Source organism: Hylobates moloch, unplaced genomic scaffold (genome assembly GCF_009828535.3).
Source record: "Hylobates moloch isolate HMO894 unplaced genomic scaffold, HMol_V3 SCAFFOLD_8, whole genome shotgun sequence".
In the NCBI taxonomy this organism is placed as follows: domain Eukaryota; kingdom Metazoa; phylum Chordata; class Mammalia; order Primates; family Hylobatidae; genus Hylobates; species Hylobates moloch.
In genome coordinates, this window is record NW_026652283.1 from 83631123 (window position 1) to 83645740 (window position 14618).

General features: G+C 37.5%; 1 protein-coding gene across 2 annotated transcripts in view; it reads right to left on the reverse strand.

Moving 5' to 3' along the window:
- Positions 1-14618, reverse strand: part of SACM1L (SAC1 like phosphatidylinositide phosphatase) — a 56479-nt gene that overhangs the window by 23926 nt on the left and 17935 nt on the right. For both annotated transcript variants that reach the window (XM_032161825.2, XM_032161826.2), the window contains exons 5-8: positions 11909-12058; positions 8378-8437; positions 7192-7225; positions 1704-1805 (exon numbers count right to left, since the gene is read on the reverse strand). In XM_032161825.2, the coding sequence (XP_032017716.1) occupies positions 1704-1805; positions 7192-7225; positions 8378-8437; positions 11909-12058 (346 nt within the window). The remainder of the gene's footprint in view (positions 1-1703; positions 1806-7191; positions 7226-8377; positions 8438-11908; positions 12059-14618) is intronic.

The following is a 14618-nucleotide window of genomic DNA, read 5'->3' on the forward strand; positions in this document are numbered from 1 at the left end:
AACTCCCAATCTCAGGTGATCCGCCTGTCTCGGCCTCCCAAAGTGCTGGGATTACAGGTGTGAGCCACCACTCCCAGTGAATATAGGCTATTTTATATTTTGTTATAACAATGCAAATGGTCTCCAGCAGATGCTTATACTGATTTTAATTATCAAAATGAAAACACAAAATCTGTATATGACCCTCTGTAACTCCATGAATATGCTCACAAAACCTAGTTTGAAAAGCAAAGTGTTTGGATTCTTGATGCCATTTAGTTCTCTCAAATATTTGAAGCATTCCTTTAAAAATTTGTTTACATAATCTATTTTTACAAAGAAAAGCTTGCTAAGCAAAGGCAACTTTCAAGCTAGTCCCTGACCCAAATTACCAAATTATCAGAAAGAAATCAATGTATTTTTAACTGTGCCAAATATTTCCTAACATCCTTTCTGACATATTTCTTACATATAACATTTGCAGGTATATGTGAAGTATCACTGTTTTAGTTACCATATCACCAGAAGGGGCCAAAATTATTGAGCCAAATCAGCAATGACATGACTCCTCAATACTCTATGAGATTACTTGTCAGAAGCACAGGCTGTCCTTGCTTCCCTTCGTAATTCCCACTAAGGAACAACAACCAGTTATTTTTAAAAGTGAGAGTCAGACTGAGAGACAGTACGTGTGCTTGTGTGTATGAAAGAAAGATCTTTATGAAAAGATTTGCAAAAGATATTAAGGAAAAAAAGGAGCCAGGGTGCAGAAAAATGTGCATAGAATATTATCACTGTCTAAAAAAGGAGGAAGAGAAGGGCACATATCTGTATTAGCGTAAGAATTATCCAGAAGGATAAACAAGAAACTAACATCTGATTAGCGGGGAAGGGGGTAAGAACCAAGCAGATGAGGTCAGAAATAGGAAATATTTTTTATTGCATTAAAAAAATACTTTTTGATATCTGAAATATGTAAATGCACTACCTGTTCAAAAAATTTAATCAAAAACTATGTTTCCATCCAAGAAAATCTAGTTACAAGAGAGTTGCTAACTCTAATTTTGGTTTGTGATCTTGGCCAGGTCACTCACTCAATGTTATTCTTCCTCTGCTATGAGAGAGATTAAGCAAATAATCTCTACAACTTTCTGGCCCCAAGCTACAATTTATTTAATGGCTCACAGCCATAAAATATGCTGATATATTCTGGTTAAAAAAAATACAAAGGTTGGAGAAACTCTTTTTCATAATGACAGTAAGCTTTAATACAGGTAAGTTTAGTTTAGCAAAATAAGCATGTTGCTAGTACAAAGCCTAGAAAATAAATGCTCAAAATATAAATGTTTACAAAGTTGAAGGCACAAAGCCAAATGACTAGCTTCATGCATGCAAAAAACCTAAAAGCAATACAAGAAAATACTAAGTTAGGTTACTGAAAACTACACTGAGTTCGGCTGTGCTTTCAGACATCCAGCAAACAACATGGTCAGTTCCTCTTCAAGCAGTAAGCAGCAGCCTACAAGTATTACATTAACATTTGCAATGTAATTACATAGCTGAAGCACAGAAGACCTACCTAATTATTATAATGAAGCAGGAGATAAATACTTAGCAAGGCTATCAAATGATAATGAAAACAAAATACAAAAGGTTACATTCGTGTCACCGTAAGACAAAATATTAATTACAGATATGATCCATGCTGACAAAATTAATCTCACCTCTTACATAATAGCGCACACCAGCTCTGAAACAGCTCCTCCTCGAGATGAGAATCCAATCAAAGTATTTTCCATTAATAGAACATGAATGCATGGTAATAACTTAACCACATTAAGAAAAATATAACATAAAATAGAAATCATAAGCAGTTTCTAGATTGTTTGAATCTATCTACCCTAATGACGGTCTTTAAGAGAAAAAATGACAGAGTATACAAATCTTCATGAATATTCACAAGCTCTTAGTACTATAATCAACTGTGAAGTTTTGTCAAGTTAATAACCCTATGACATGAATATAGTATGTTTAAGAAGTTCACTATGGTGTTTTTATTTAAATGATATGCTTCCCTTTTCCTGATATTCTCAATCACTTTCTAAAGAATTATTAACCACATCACTGAAAAATCTACTCTGAATGGAAAACATAAATTTAAAATAGATTAACTTTCAAATAAGAAACACAAAAGGGAGAGGGAAGGCTAGGCTACTGCAGTTAAGGAAAAAAAAAATGAAATGCATGACACATAATTATAAATTAGCCATAACAGCTGGTAAGCATATGAAGATTCACAGATCAAAGTGAATTAAACAAAGGTTATCTAGAAATGGAAATTTTGACTCTACCTTATCCTTGAAATAGAAAAGGTGAACCTCGGTATGAAAGACTGTATCTCCCCAAAAGCTTTTCTTTATATAAAGTTATTTCCCTTACTACTGATAATAGCATATGTATAGGACACTTCCTACACCATTCAGTAATATAAACAGTCATATACCTAGAAATTCTAAAGGCTGATCTCTCCACTTCATTCCCAGAGTAAAGGGTTGCAAAAGCCTTTGGAATTGGCATTACCTCTTACATTAAATGTTTTTATTAGGAAATATAATAAACAGTAAAGTATAATGTGTGTAACTATTTACAATAGTTAAATACCCATTTAGTATGGGGAGTTGATATTAAATGGATAAGAATTTCTTATTGGAGTGATGGAAACAGGATGCTGGTTGCGCAACACTGTGAATGAAATTAATTCCACTCACTGAATTACACATCTAAAAATGACCAAAAAGGCAAATTGTTTATTAAGTATATTTGATCATAATTTTAAAAATTACACATACACACACCCCTTTGTACCCACTAGCATCTTTGAAGCACCTTTCCGTGTGGCTCCCTTACTGCCCTCTAAGAAGTAACTACCATCCACTCAGTTCATCATTCCCTTGTCTTTCTAGTTTTGCCACTAAACAAATTCTTGTTTAGTCTGAACAGCTTTTGACTTTTTTTTTTTTTTACATAACAGGAATTAATCTGTATATATTCTTTCAGTTTTCTTTATTTGCTCATTATAGTCATGAGGTTCATTTGCTGCTGCTATGGCTGTATAATATTCCACTATATGACTAGATTAGAGTTACTTATCCATTCTACTGTCCATGGACATGCCAGCTGTTTCCAGTTTTACTATTATAAAGTGTTGCAATAAACATCTCTGTACAAACAAGCAGAAATGGCTCTAAGGAGCAGCACTGCTGGGTTACAGAGTATATTCCTCATCTGATCTTATTAGGAAATTCCATATTGTTTCAAGAATTACTTTGGCTTCTCACCTTTACCAACATTTGATATTGTCTGCTTTTTTTAAAAAAATTATTTATGTATTTATTTGAGAGAGAGGCTCTTGCTGTGCTACCCAGGCTGGAGTGCAGTGGTACCATCATGGCTCACCGCAGCCTCAAACTCCTGGGCCCAAGCCATCCTCTCACCTTGGCCTCCCAGGTAGCTGGGACTACAGGCACATGCCACCATGTCTGGCTAATTTATTGTCTGCTTTTTAATGTCTGCCACACTGTGGTTGGGGAGCAGGGGGGTATGACAGAAAGGTTTTATTGTTTCAATGGCCTTACTTTTTCTCCTTCCACATTTGTTTAGGTTTGGTTATGGTATTTTCTATATGTAACACTTTTTCTTAATATAATTTGATGCATCCATTATAAAGTATAACGGCATAATAAAATAAATATTTGTGAACCTATCATCCAACTTCAAAACAGTACCAAAACCCTGAATCTATTTATCTGCTCCTTCCCTATTTTATCCAATTGTGTTCTCACCTAGAAGTAACTATTCTCAGGTTTATGGAGACCATTCTCCTATCTTTTTAGTTTCATCACATGCAACCATACTTAGAAACATGCAGCTTGCTTTTTTGTAAAAATGAGACTACACTATTTATAAACTTCAAGCCCTTGTGATGTTCATGGTATTGCTCTAACATGGTACTGTGAACATTCTGGAAAGACCTCCTGGTATGAATGTTTTGGGTATGCACTGGAGAAGTGCTGGCAAATTCACAAGAGAACACCAAATGCTTTTCAAAATGGTACCTAATGACATCAGCAATGAGTTGAGCTGCTAATGACTCATCTCTATTACCTGGCATCATCAGACTCCTCTTGAGCTCCCAATTCACTTTCCTTTGAAGCCCATAGCACTAGAGAAGACTCCAATGTAATATTTGCTCCCTTACCCAAATTATCTATTTTGAGCCAGGGCACAAAGATGAGCAGGGCAGATAAGCCTGCTCTTAGAGAGCTAAATCTAGCAGAGAATATGACTGATTGCTTTATGAATCATGTTCCTCTGATTGTAAGACAAAAACATATACACACTTTAGAGAATCCAGAAAGCATGGAAGGAACAAGAGTAAAATAAAAACTGAATCCCATCAGCATAACTTTTAAAATGTGAGTGTATTTACTTCTAGTCTTTCATCAATGAGTTACTCCCAGGGCCATCCATGCCTTCTCTCCAGGATGGCATTTCACATACTCCCCTCAACATGCAACATTTCTCCCTCATCCCACTCACAGCCCATTATGTCACTTTATATGGTGTCGTAAAAATAAAAGCCCTCCACAAGCCCCGATCACATTTACACACCCATCAGCAACCACATCTATCTGCCTGCCTTCTACAGTGGTAGGTGAGCAGTCCAACCAGGCCCTCTACCTGTGCACTGACCCCCACCCACCTCACACATTCTTGGACATCACTCTAGCATGCACCTTCACCAATTTTCCCCTTCTCCAAAATCTTTTGAGTAGAGGTCTTGCTCTGTCACCCAGGCTAGACTACAGTGGTGTGATCATGGCTCACTGCAGCTTCAAAATGGGGTCAAGTGGTCCTCCTGACTCAGCCTCCTGAGCAGGTGGGACTACAAGCACATGCCACCATGCCTAATTTTTAAAAAATTTTTGTAGAGACAGGGTCTCACTATGTTCTCCAGGCTGGTCTTGAACTCCTGGCCTCAAAGGATCCTTCTGCTTCAGCCTCCCAAGGCAATGAGATCACAGACATGAGCCACTATGCCTGGCCCCACCACATTTAAAGTAAAAGCCACAGTTCTTCCCATGGCTTATAAGGCCCTGAGTCATCTGGGCTGAGCTAATTCTCTGAACACAGCTCCCGCCTCTCTGTCCACTCTCTGTTCATGTTCCTGTCTTGGGGTCATTTTACTTATTAATGTCTCTGTATGTATGTGAAACATATGACTTTACTTCTAGTCAACAAACTACACTAAAGAAAAGCTCATTTAAAGCTTTCAATTTAAAGGTAAATGAGTAAGCTGTTTCTAAAATTGCCTAGAAAAAAAGGTTCTATAATCTCACTTAATATTGTTTGTCCATTCACAATCTCATTTTGAAAACAAAAAAACAAAAAACACCATAGTTGGTCCAAATCATTTAAGGCACTAAATAAGAATAAACACTTTTTTTTTTTTTTTTTGAGATGGAGTCTTGCTCTGTCACCCAGCCTGGAGTGCAGTGGCGCGATCTCGGCTCACTGCAACCTCCACCTCCTGGGTTCAAGCAATACTCCTTCCTCAGCCTCCCAAGTAGCTGGCATTACAGGTGTTAGCCACCACGCCCAGCTAATTTTTGTATTTTTAGTAGAGACAGGGTTTCACCATGCTGGTCTCGAACTCCTGACCTCGTGATTTGCTCGCCTTGGCCTCCCAAAGTGCTGGGATTACAGGCGTGAGCCACTGCACCCAGCCGAATAAACACATTTATTCTTATTTTATCCTTAGGAGAACTTGGAAAGTTCGGGGTGCAGAGGAGGGGGTGGGGAAGCAAAAATAAATGAGCTTTTATCGTGAAATTTTCTAATTTTTATTTCCCCATAACTGTGGAACATGTTTCCTCTATTACTTTTTAGGTTTAAGTATAACAAGCATTAAGCTTAGTGAAATTATATTAACATACTGAATAAATAATAGACTTGTATTGATAAGCTTCTTACATGTGCTTGATAGAAAGATGTCATCACCGTTTTCTTCAGGGCACAATCCTGATTACAGTCATGCATCATTTAATAGGGGTACATTCTGAGAAATGCATCGTTAGGCAATTCTATACATTATAGAGTGTACTTACACAAACCTAGATGGCACAGCCTACTACACACCTAGGCTACATGGTATAGCCCATCGCTCCTTAGCTACAAACCGTATAGCATGTTACTGTACTAAATACTGTAGGCAACTGTAACACAATGGTATTTGTGTATCTCAACATATCTAAACATAGAAAAGATACAGTAAAAATGTGGTATTATAATCTTATAGGACCACCATCATATATGTGGTCTGTCACTGACTGAAATGTCAGTATGTGGCACATAACTGGATAGGCACTCATCAGCATATTGTGCTTATCTATCCTTTAAGAGCCAGCTCACTTGGCTGCTTTATTTTTATTATGATGTCTATGACATAGATTTGTTTTTAAAATGAACCTACAATTAGATAATCATTACTCATTTTGTATCTGTACTCTGATTTCTCCCCTAGGCAATATTCTTTGTACTCTACCTATTTTCATTTATCTGTCACTATTTCAAATGACAAATAAAATTTTTAATGGTAATTCTCCTCTCCAACTTGTTACCCACATTAGTGTCTGAGTCTCACTTTTTTTGACCCTGTCACCCAGGCTGGAGTGCAGTGGTGCCATCATAGCTCACTGCAGCCTCAAACTCCTGGGCTCAAGTCATCCTCCCACCTCAGCCTCCTGAGTAACTGGGACTAGAGGTGCAAGCCACCATGCCCGGCCTAAGTCCAACTTTTAAAATTATGTACTAAGGAAGGTTTTCAACAGCCAGGTCCAAACTACTTATGTGTAATTTACTGATAAAACATAACATCAAATAAAGGCAAAAGACAGTACACATATTCCTTCTGTTTAAACAACCAGCCCTGGAACTCTTGAACAGAGAGAGAATTGTCTAGTCTGAAAAGTTCATTCTAAAAAAAAAAAAAACACAAAATAGCAATGAGTTCGATTTTCTTATCAACAGCAATTTATATTAATTCTGAAATACTCTCCTTATGGAGTATTTGAGACTATCTCTAAATCTGCCTGATAATAAAATTTAAATAAAGGCATCTAGAAACTAAAGAGTAATATCATGTAAGGATACAGCCATGTAACACTGGAAGGGCAAACCGATGAACCTGAAATGAAGATATATATTTAGAATAAATATACTTTAAAAATAAGCATTCTATAAAAATATTTACACAGGCTGGACGCGGTGGCTCAAGCCTGTAATCCCAGCACTTTGGGAGGCCGAGGCGAGCGGATCACGAGGTCAGGAGATCGAGACCATCCTGGCTAACACGGTGAAACCCCGTCTCTACTAAAAATACAAAAAATTAGACAGGCGTGTTGGCGGGCGCCTGTAGTCCCAGCTACTCGGGAGGCTGAGGCAGGAGAATGGCGTGGACCCAGGAGGTGGAGGTTGCGGTGAGCCGAGATCGCACTACTGCACTCCAGCCTGGGGGACACAGAAAGACTCCATCTCAAAAAAAAAAAAAAAAATTTACACATAGGGAGGTAATATACAAACATAACAAGGTAGTAAACTTATGGGTAATACAATTTTTAAAAAATTTCTCTAATGTAACATTAAGTATGCATTACAATCATTTGAGCTTGAATATTCACAGATTTTGGAACACTAATAAAGCTACATGAAGTTACAGAATGTTTACCTCCTTTTCAGTCTTTGCCTACAACAACTTCACTCCACCAGGGAAAAGATATCCCATGCTAATTGTTTGCAGCTCAAACTACTTTTCCAAAAAAAGCATAGCAAATGACAAGAAATAAAGCAATAAGACACATCTATTTACCTAGATTCAATAATATATCATGTTTCCCTAGCTAGGCCTCCCTGTTTATACCTCATATGTGTAGACAAAGGACAGAAGAAGGTGGTGCCTGTGCATGTCTCTCCTGGGTGACTGAAGGGAGTCTCATCCCCAAAGGAAGACAAAAAAGAGCTCTCCCCTTGGCCAGGAAACTTGGCCCTGGCCACTCATTTCTCCATTATCCATGTACCAAGACCCCCCTGTATCTCTCTTAGTTAGACAAAGCAATGTATTTTTACTTCAGGCTTCTATAGAAGATCAGAGTAAAATAATTAGGCTTCTTCAACCTAGAATGATGTGACAGGGTAGACCCGATCCAAGTTTGTAAGTTATAAACAGTTAAATTCGAATTGTTTCTTGAAATTCTTGGTGATTAGGAAGTCACTTTATAACATGCATTGAATTAAAGCTTGGACTGTAACAATTAAGCAGATTTTATTTAGTGTACATTACCTCTGGCTGTGCAGAAAGTTCTCTTAGAAGATGACCATTCCATACAAACCGCTGATCTGCCTGAGAGAAGTTTTAAAATTTAATAAAATATCTCCTGCCAAGCTTACTTTCTACAGAAAGAAAACTACACCAATCAATGTCTCTTTCTGATGGCTAGAAGCCGGTTTCTTTGACAGGCCTCAAACAAAATACATTTCCCCCCCTCAAATCTGTACCTCCTGTGGGCATTTCTGTCTCATTGTCTCAGGCCAGACAGAAACCCGGGAGGAGTCTTAGGGTATTTCTTTCCCTTACATTTAATTGTCAAGTACTAAATCTCTTTCAAAATCCATCTTTTTTACATTTCTACTCCCACTATCTTTATCAACATCTGACTCCAGCCTAACTACTAACACAGCTTCCCTTGCCTCCAGTTTAGGCATTAGCCCTCACCACTCATTTTTCCACAATGCTACCAGCAGTTCTCTAACATGTCCTGTCTCCTATCTGCTCAAAATTCTTCAGACTCTGTCATCTGAAGAACCAAATCTCTGCATGGCCTAATCAGTCCTAGGATCTGGCAGCCCCTAATTAACTCTCTGATCTCGTCTCTGGCCACTCTGACTTTCATAAATGCAGAAGAGGCTCCCTCAACAATTTATATTTAATCAACTCTACTTAGGGCCAGGCATGGTGGCTCATGCCTGTAATCCCAGCACTTTGAGAGGCCAAGGCAGGCGGACCACTTGAGACTTAGGAGTTCGAGACCAGCCTGGCCAACATGTCTCTACTAAAAATGCAAAAATTAGTCGGACGTGGTAGCACGTGTCTGTAGTTCCAGTTACTTGGGGAGGCTAAGGCACAAGAATCGCTTGAACCTGGAAGGTGGAGGCTGCAATGAGCCAAGATCACGCCACTGCACTCCAGGATAGGTGACAGAGCAAGACTCTGTCTCAAAAAAGAAAAAACAAACAAAATAACTGACTCTACTCAGTAGATTAATCAATTCTATTTATGAAGCATACCAACTGAACCACCGTCACCCTCAACTCTAGAAGTCACAGGAATGGCTTCTGCACTCGACCACAACCAGCTGAATCGCACTTCCTGAGATTCAAGTGTGTGTTCCCGAGTTTGTGCCAGTCATACTTGTTATTATTTCATCATTATATAGTTTAACTAAATATTTTATAAACCAATGAAATAAGATGAAAAACAGACTGCTGTTTCTATAAAGTTAAATGATTTGGAACATAACTTGATAAGAGGCAAGCCTGCTGTTGAATTTGGAGTGGGAGTGGCAACCAAAAAAATATAAAAGAACATAGTAAAAATGTACAGGATTCTGCACACAGATTTCTCTGTAAGTGTCAAAGTCTTTAAAGTGGCCCAAATGGGAAAGCCTTATGGATGTAATTTACACAGGGAAGACAATTCAGAATCAAGGAACCAAAAACAAAGAAAATCCTCTGGCCATACATAAAAACACTCACCAATGTAAAACTTTCATGTTTTAAGTTAAAATATTTAGGGTATGTATGTTCCATTTATCACTTTTATGATTCCCTATGTTAACATTAACTTTTTTTTTTTTTTAGACAGTCTCGCTGTTGCCTTGGCTGGAGTGTAGTGGCGTGGTGACAGCACACTGCAGCCTCTATCTCAAGTGATCCTCCCACCTCAGCCTCCTGAGTAGCTGGGATTACAGGTGCGTGCCGCCACACCTGATTAATTTTTTAATTTTTTTGTAGAGCTGTGGTCTCCCTATGTTGCCCAGGCTGGTCTTGAACTCCTGGACTCAAGCAATCCTTCTGCCTCGGCCACCTAAAGTGTTGGGATTACAGGCATGAACCACTACACTCGGCTAACTTTCCGTTTAGCTGACAAAACGTTCCCATCTCATCCCAACAGATGAGATGGCTTTTTCTTCAGCTTAGCCTCTGCCACCACCTCTGCCTGGAAACCCCCCGGCCCACTGTCACCTGACCAACAAATCTTCATCAAGTCTCAGCTCAAAAGTTACCTTTCTGTGTAAAGTTACTGTCCTCTGTAGATACCTTTCTTCATAAAGTTGTCCCTGACAACCTCAGGCAAAGACCCTCATTCCTTCAGGATCCCACCTCACTTTGGTACATATCTCCATTATAGCAACCATTCTTTGACTACCACTTCCCCAGCAGACTGTAGGCTCCAAGACAGGGTCCACAGCTTCATTCTGGGTCCCCAGGGGCTAGTATAGTGCCTGGTACATGGCTGGCGTTGTAGAGATGTTTCATAAACAAATGGAGAATATAGCAACTGCTTTTAAAAGCAAGTCTCTCTGTAGTTAAAAGCCAAGTTTCTTGAATGCTTAGCCTGCACCTAAACTTCCACCTAAGTCTACATACAATTTTAATAAATTAGAGTGTAAAATCTCACTCAAAAAAGCCAGTCAACTAAAATATTAATTTAGGTTGAACCATATGAAATAACCATTTTTATTGGTCAAAAATGGTCAATTACTGGCAACTTCACATTGTCCAACCTAATAAGATGGAGCGACCTTTTAAATTCTGTCTTCTCATTAAACACTTTTAGGTGTGTCAAAAAAAATTAAGGTAGCAATCATCCAGGTTCCTGAACAAAATAAACTTTAAGTTGAGATCATCTGAAACCTAATTTTAAAGATACATTCACTGTATATTAAAAAAAAAAAAAAAAAAAAAAGGCAGACAAGGCAGGCACGGTGGCTCACGCCTGTAATCCCAGCACTTTGGGAGGATGAGGTGGGTGGATCACTTGAGGCCAGGAGTTCAAGACCAGCCTGGGCAACATGGCAAAACCCCATCTCTACTAAAAACTAGCCAAGCGTGTTAGCACATGCCTGTAATTGCAGCTACTTACGAGGCTGAGACATGAGAATTGCTTGAACCCAGGAGGCAGAGGTTGCAGTGAGCTGAGATCACACCACTGCACTATAGCCTAGGTGACAGAGTGAGACTGTCTCAAAGAAAAAAAAAAAGCAAAATAAAAAAAACCTTAAAAGGATATTTTCCAAGTTCTTAGTGACTTTTGTTACATTTTTAGTTATAAAAATTATAAATAACCATCACTACAGAAGAAATATCAACTGTTAGAATATGAATTTTATAAGCCTAATTACACTGCTAATGTAACTGCTACACTACCGAACACTGTTAAGAAATTACAAATGAATGCAATGCTAGTTTGAAGATTTGACATCTGAGAGCTAGCATTTGGTAGCCTAGTAATATTTATGCAGAAATACAAATTCTGAAAGATTTTCCTCTAATAACTTACAAGTGTGTTTACACAAAGATTTCTGAATATCTACACCAGTGGTTCTCAATTCTGGCTGTATACATACACAGATTCAAGGACTCACACACTGGGATTGTGATGTATATTTAAAACAGGGTATATTTTCAAAGCCTCATACACGATTCTAAGATAGCCAGGACTGAGAAAAATCAATATAAATTTTTATACATGAAACAGAGACATGCCCCTTTTAAAAACCTAAAAATAAAAATAATTGACGATCAAGCTTACCCTTTCCAAGAGACTCATTTCTTGGAATTCTGGACTAGTGTTGGATAGCCGCTGCAAAGTATGGGTCAAATCATATGTTGTTGAAAAGTAAAATCCATCCACATTCAAGACATGGTTTAGCATCGCTAGGAAGGTTTTATTATCTTGTAACTATAAACAAAGAAAAATCAGTATAGCTCATAATGGAAAAGGAATGTGTCAGCATGAGAAAAGAATACAAATTAAATCCTGTTAAGTCCAGTCTCATTAAAGACTACTGGCACAAGGACTGAGCCAGTGAGGAGGATGCTCGCCATTTCCCTGGGACGTAGGACAGTTCCTGACACACAGAAGATACTCAATAAACACTGTAGGGTACTATTAGGTAACTTGATTAGGTAGGACTCCTCCCCTTTGTATCCTTTACAAATTTTATTCTCAAGGGCAGAAGAGTGGTTTTAACAAAACATAACCTTCGGTTATGGCCTACTGTGTGCCAGGTATTTTCCAAAGATTCCCTTTAATCTTCACAACAGCCCTGCTAAGTTAGCATAGCTATCTTCATTTGACAAATAAAACACATAAATTTATGAGCGGCCCAATAATGCAGATGGCAAAAAAAAAGATACTAACATCATCCACATTCTCAAGAAACGTTCCCTGGTTTGGGATGGATGAGAAGTAAAATGGAATTCTTTTTCTTTAAAACAAAGATTAAAAAGTCCAGTAAAAGCAGTATTTATCTTTATTTTTGGGAAACCATTTTAACTAGCTTTCCCAGTGAATACCAAGATTGACATTTGTTTTTATCCTTGTTTTAAAAAACAATTGTTAATGTTTAGTAACGTTTAATCATTACTAAATGATTAGCTTGTTAATCTACATGTTACAAATCTACATAGACAAATTTTTTTATTTGTGCTCAGACATGTTTTTAAAATTAGCTACACAGCTTGACAACAAAGAATAACAATCAAGAAGAAATTGTCTAAGTAAATATGACTGGTCTATTAAATAAACACAGCTGTTTTTATTTCTTTAAAATATGCCAGGCCAGGCGTGGTGGCTCACGCTTGTAATCCCAGCACTTTGGGAGGCCGAGGCGGGCGGATCACGAGGTCAGGAGATCGAGACCACAGTGAAACCCTGTCTCCACTAAAAATACAAAAAAAAAAATTAGCCGGGCGTGGTGGCGGGCGCCTGTAGTCCCAGCTACTCGGAGAGGCTGAGGCAGGAGAATGGCGTGAACCTGGGAGGCGGAGCTTGCAGTGAGCCGAGACTGTGCCACTGCACTCCAGCCTGGGCGACAGAGCGAGACTCCGTCTCAAAAAAAAAAAAATAAATAAAATAAAATAAAATAAAATATGCCTAGTAGAGAATGAATATATTGATATATATTTCTTGATATATATAATAAAAAAGAAATTCTAAAGTATAAAAAGCATATCTTGTAGTTTTACTTAGGTAGGCAGTGCTATAATTTTATTTTTTAAAATGTTTATCCTAAGTTATATGTTTTAGAATAATATATTTTCTTCTAGAAACAAACATTCTTATAAATTGGGTATAAAAATACAACTTAAAATTTTTAAATAGCAAACATGTAACTAAAATTACATTAAGAAAATAATCACTCTCAATAGGTATATATCTCTAAACAATGTTGACTTTAAAAAGTAAGTTTCAAAGAATCAGAACAGGGCAATGCCATTCATGTAAGTTTCATACACACTCCGAGCAAAAACAGATCCTGTTTAAATATGAATACAGGCAGTCTTTACTTTGTAAAGTGGGAATGTAAAAATTACCATGTTATTTTCATCTTAATAATCTTAAGCTATCTTAACAGTCAATTGTAAAAACTATGATTGTTTCATGACCTTTAAAAATTATCTTGTCAAAACATTAAAAACTACTGTAAGTTAGATAAGTTATAGATATTAACTTATATAGTTATAAGTTGTAGATATTAACTTGTAAGTTATATATAGTAAATTATAAGCATAAATGAATTATAAAACTAATATTTAGCACATTGTAATTTAAAACATTAGAAACACCGAGAATAAAAAATATTTTATTTCTTTGTAAAAAAATTTATCAAGAGACTTGAACAGTGCTTGCCTTCTTCTTGTCATATAGATTAAGATACAGAATATCTCTTCTATCCCTGGTGAACTGTCATACACCTTCCTAAGTCTAAACCAACTTCTGACATTTTATCCTTTTCACTTTCAACGCTGGGAAATATCTCCGAGGTTTCCTTTAATGGAAGTCTGTTGCAGGCATCACTTCCTCTGGGATACTGTCATCATTTTCGTCACAGCCACTCCATCATTAATGTCGGTCAGTTCGCCTGCACTAGGACCTCTGGCTGCATACCTACAGTCCCTTGAATGGTGATAGTGTCAGCATTCCCATGGTCAACTACTTCTTCTATGCTCCATTTATGTTCAATTTCAATTTCTCTTCCAGAGTTGTTGCTTTTTGTTTTTTGCACCTTCATCTTTGGTGGGTTAATTCTTCAGTTAATAAACTGGAGTAACTGAAATTTAAGCCATGCTGTTTGGGGATTGGTGTTAACTAAACTATGGTTACTGAAATCTGTGCATACAGGAATAGTGCAAAAGGAAAACTGCCTGAAAGAATATATACACATTTCATAAGCATACATACACACTTACATTCACATGTGGTAAAAATAGAGAAAACCTCTCTGGGAAAGAAGCGA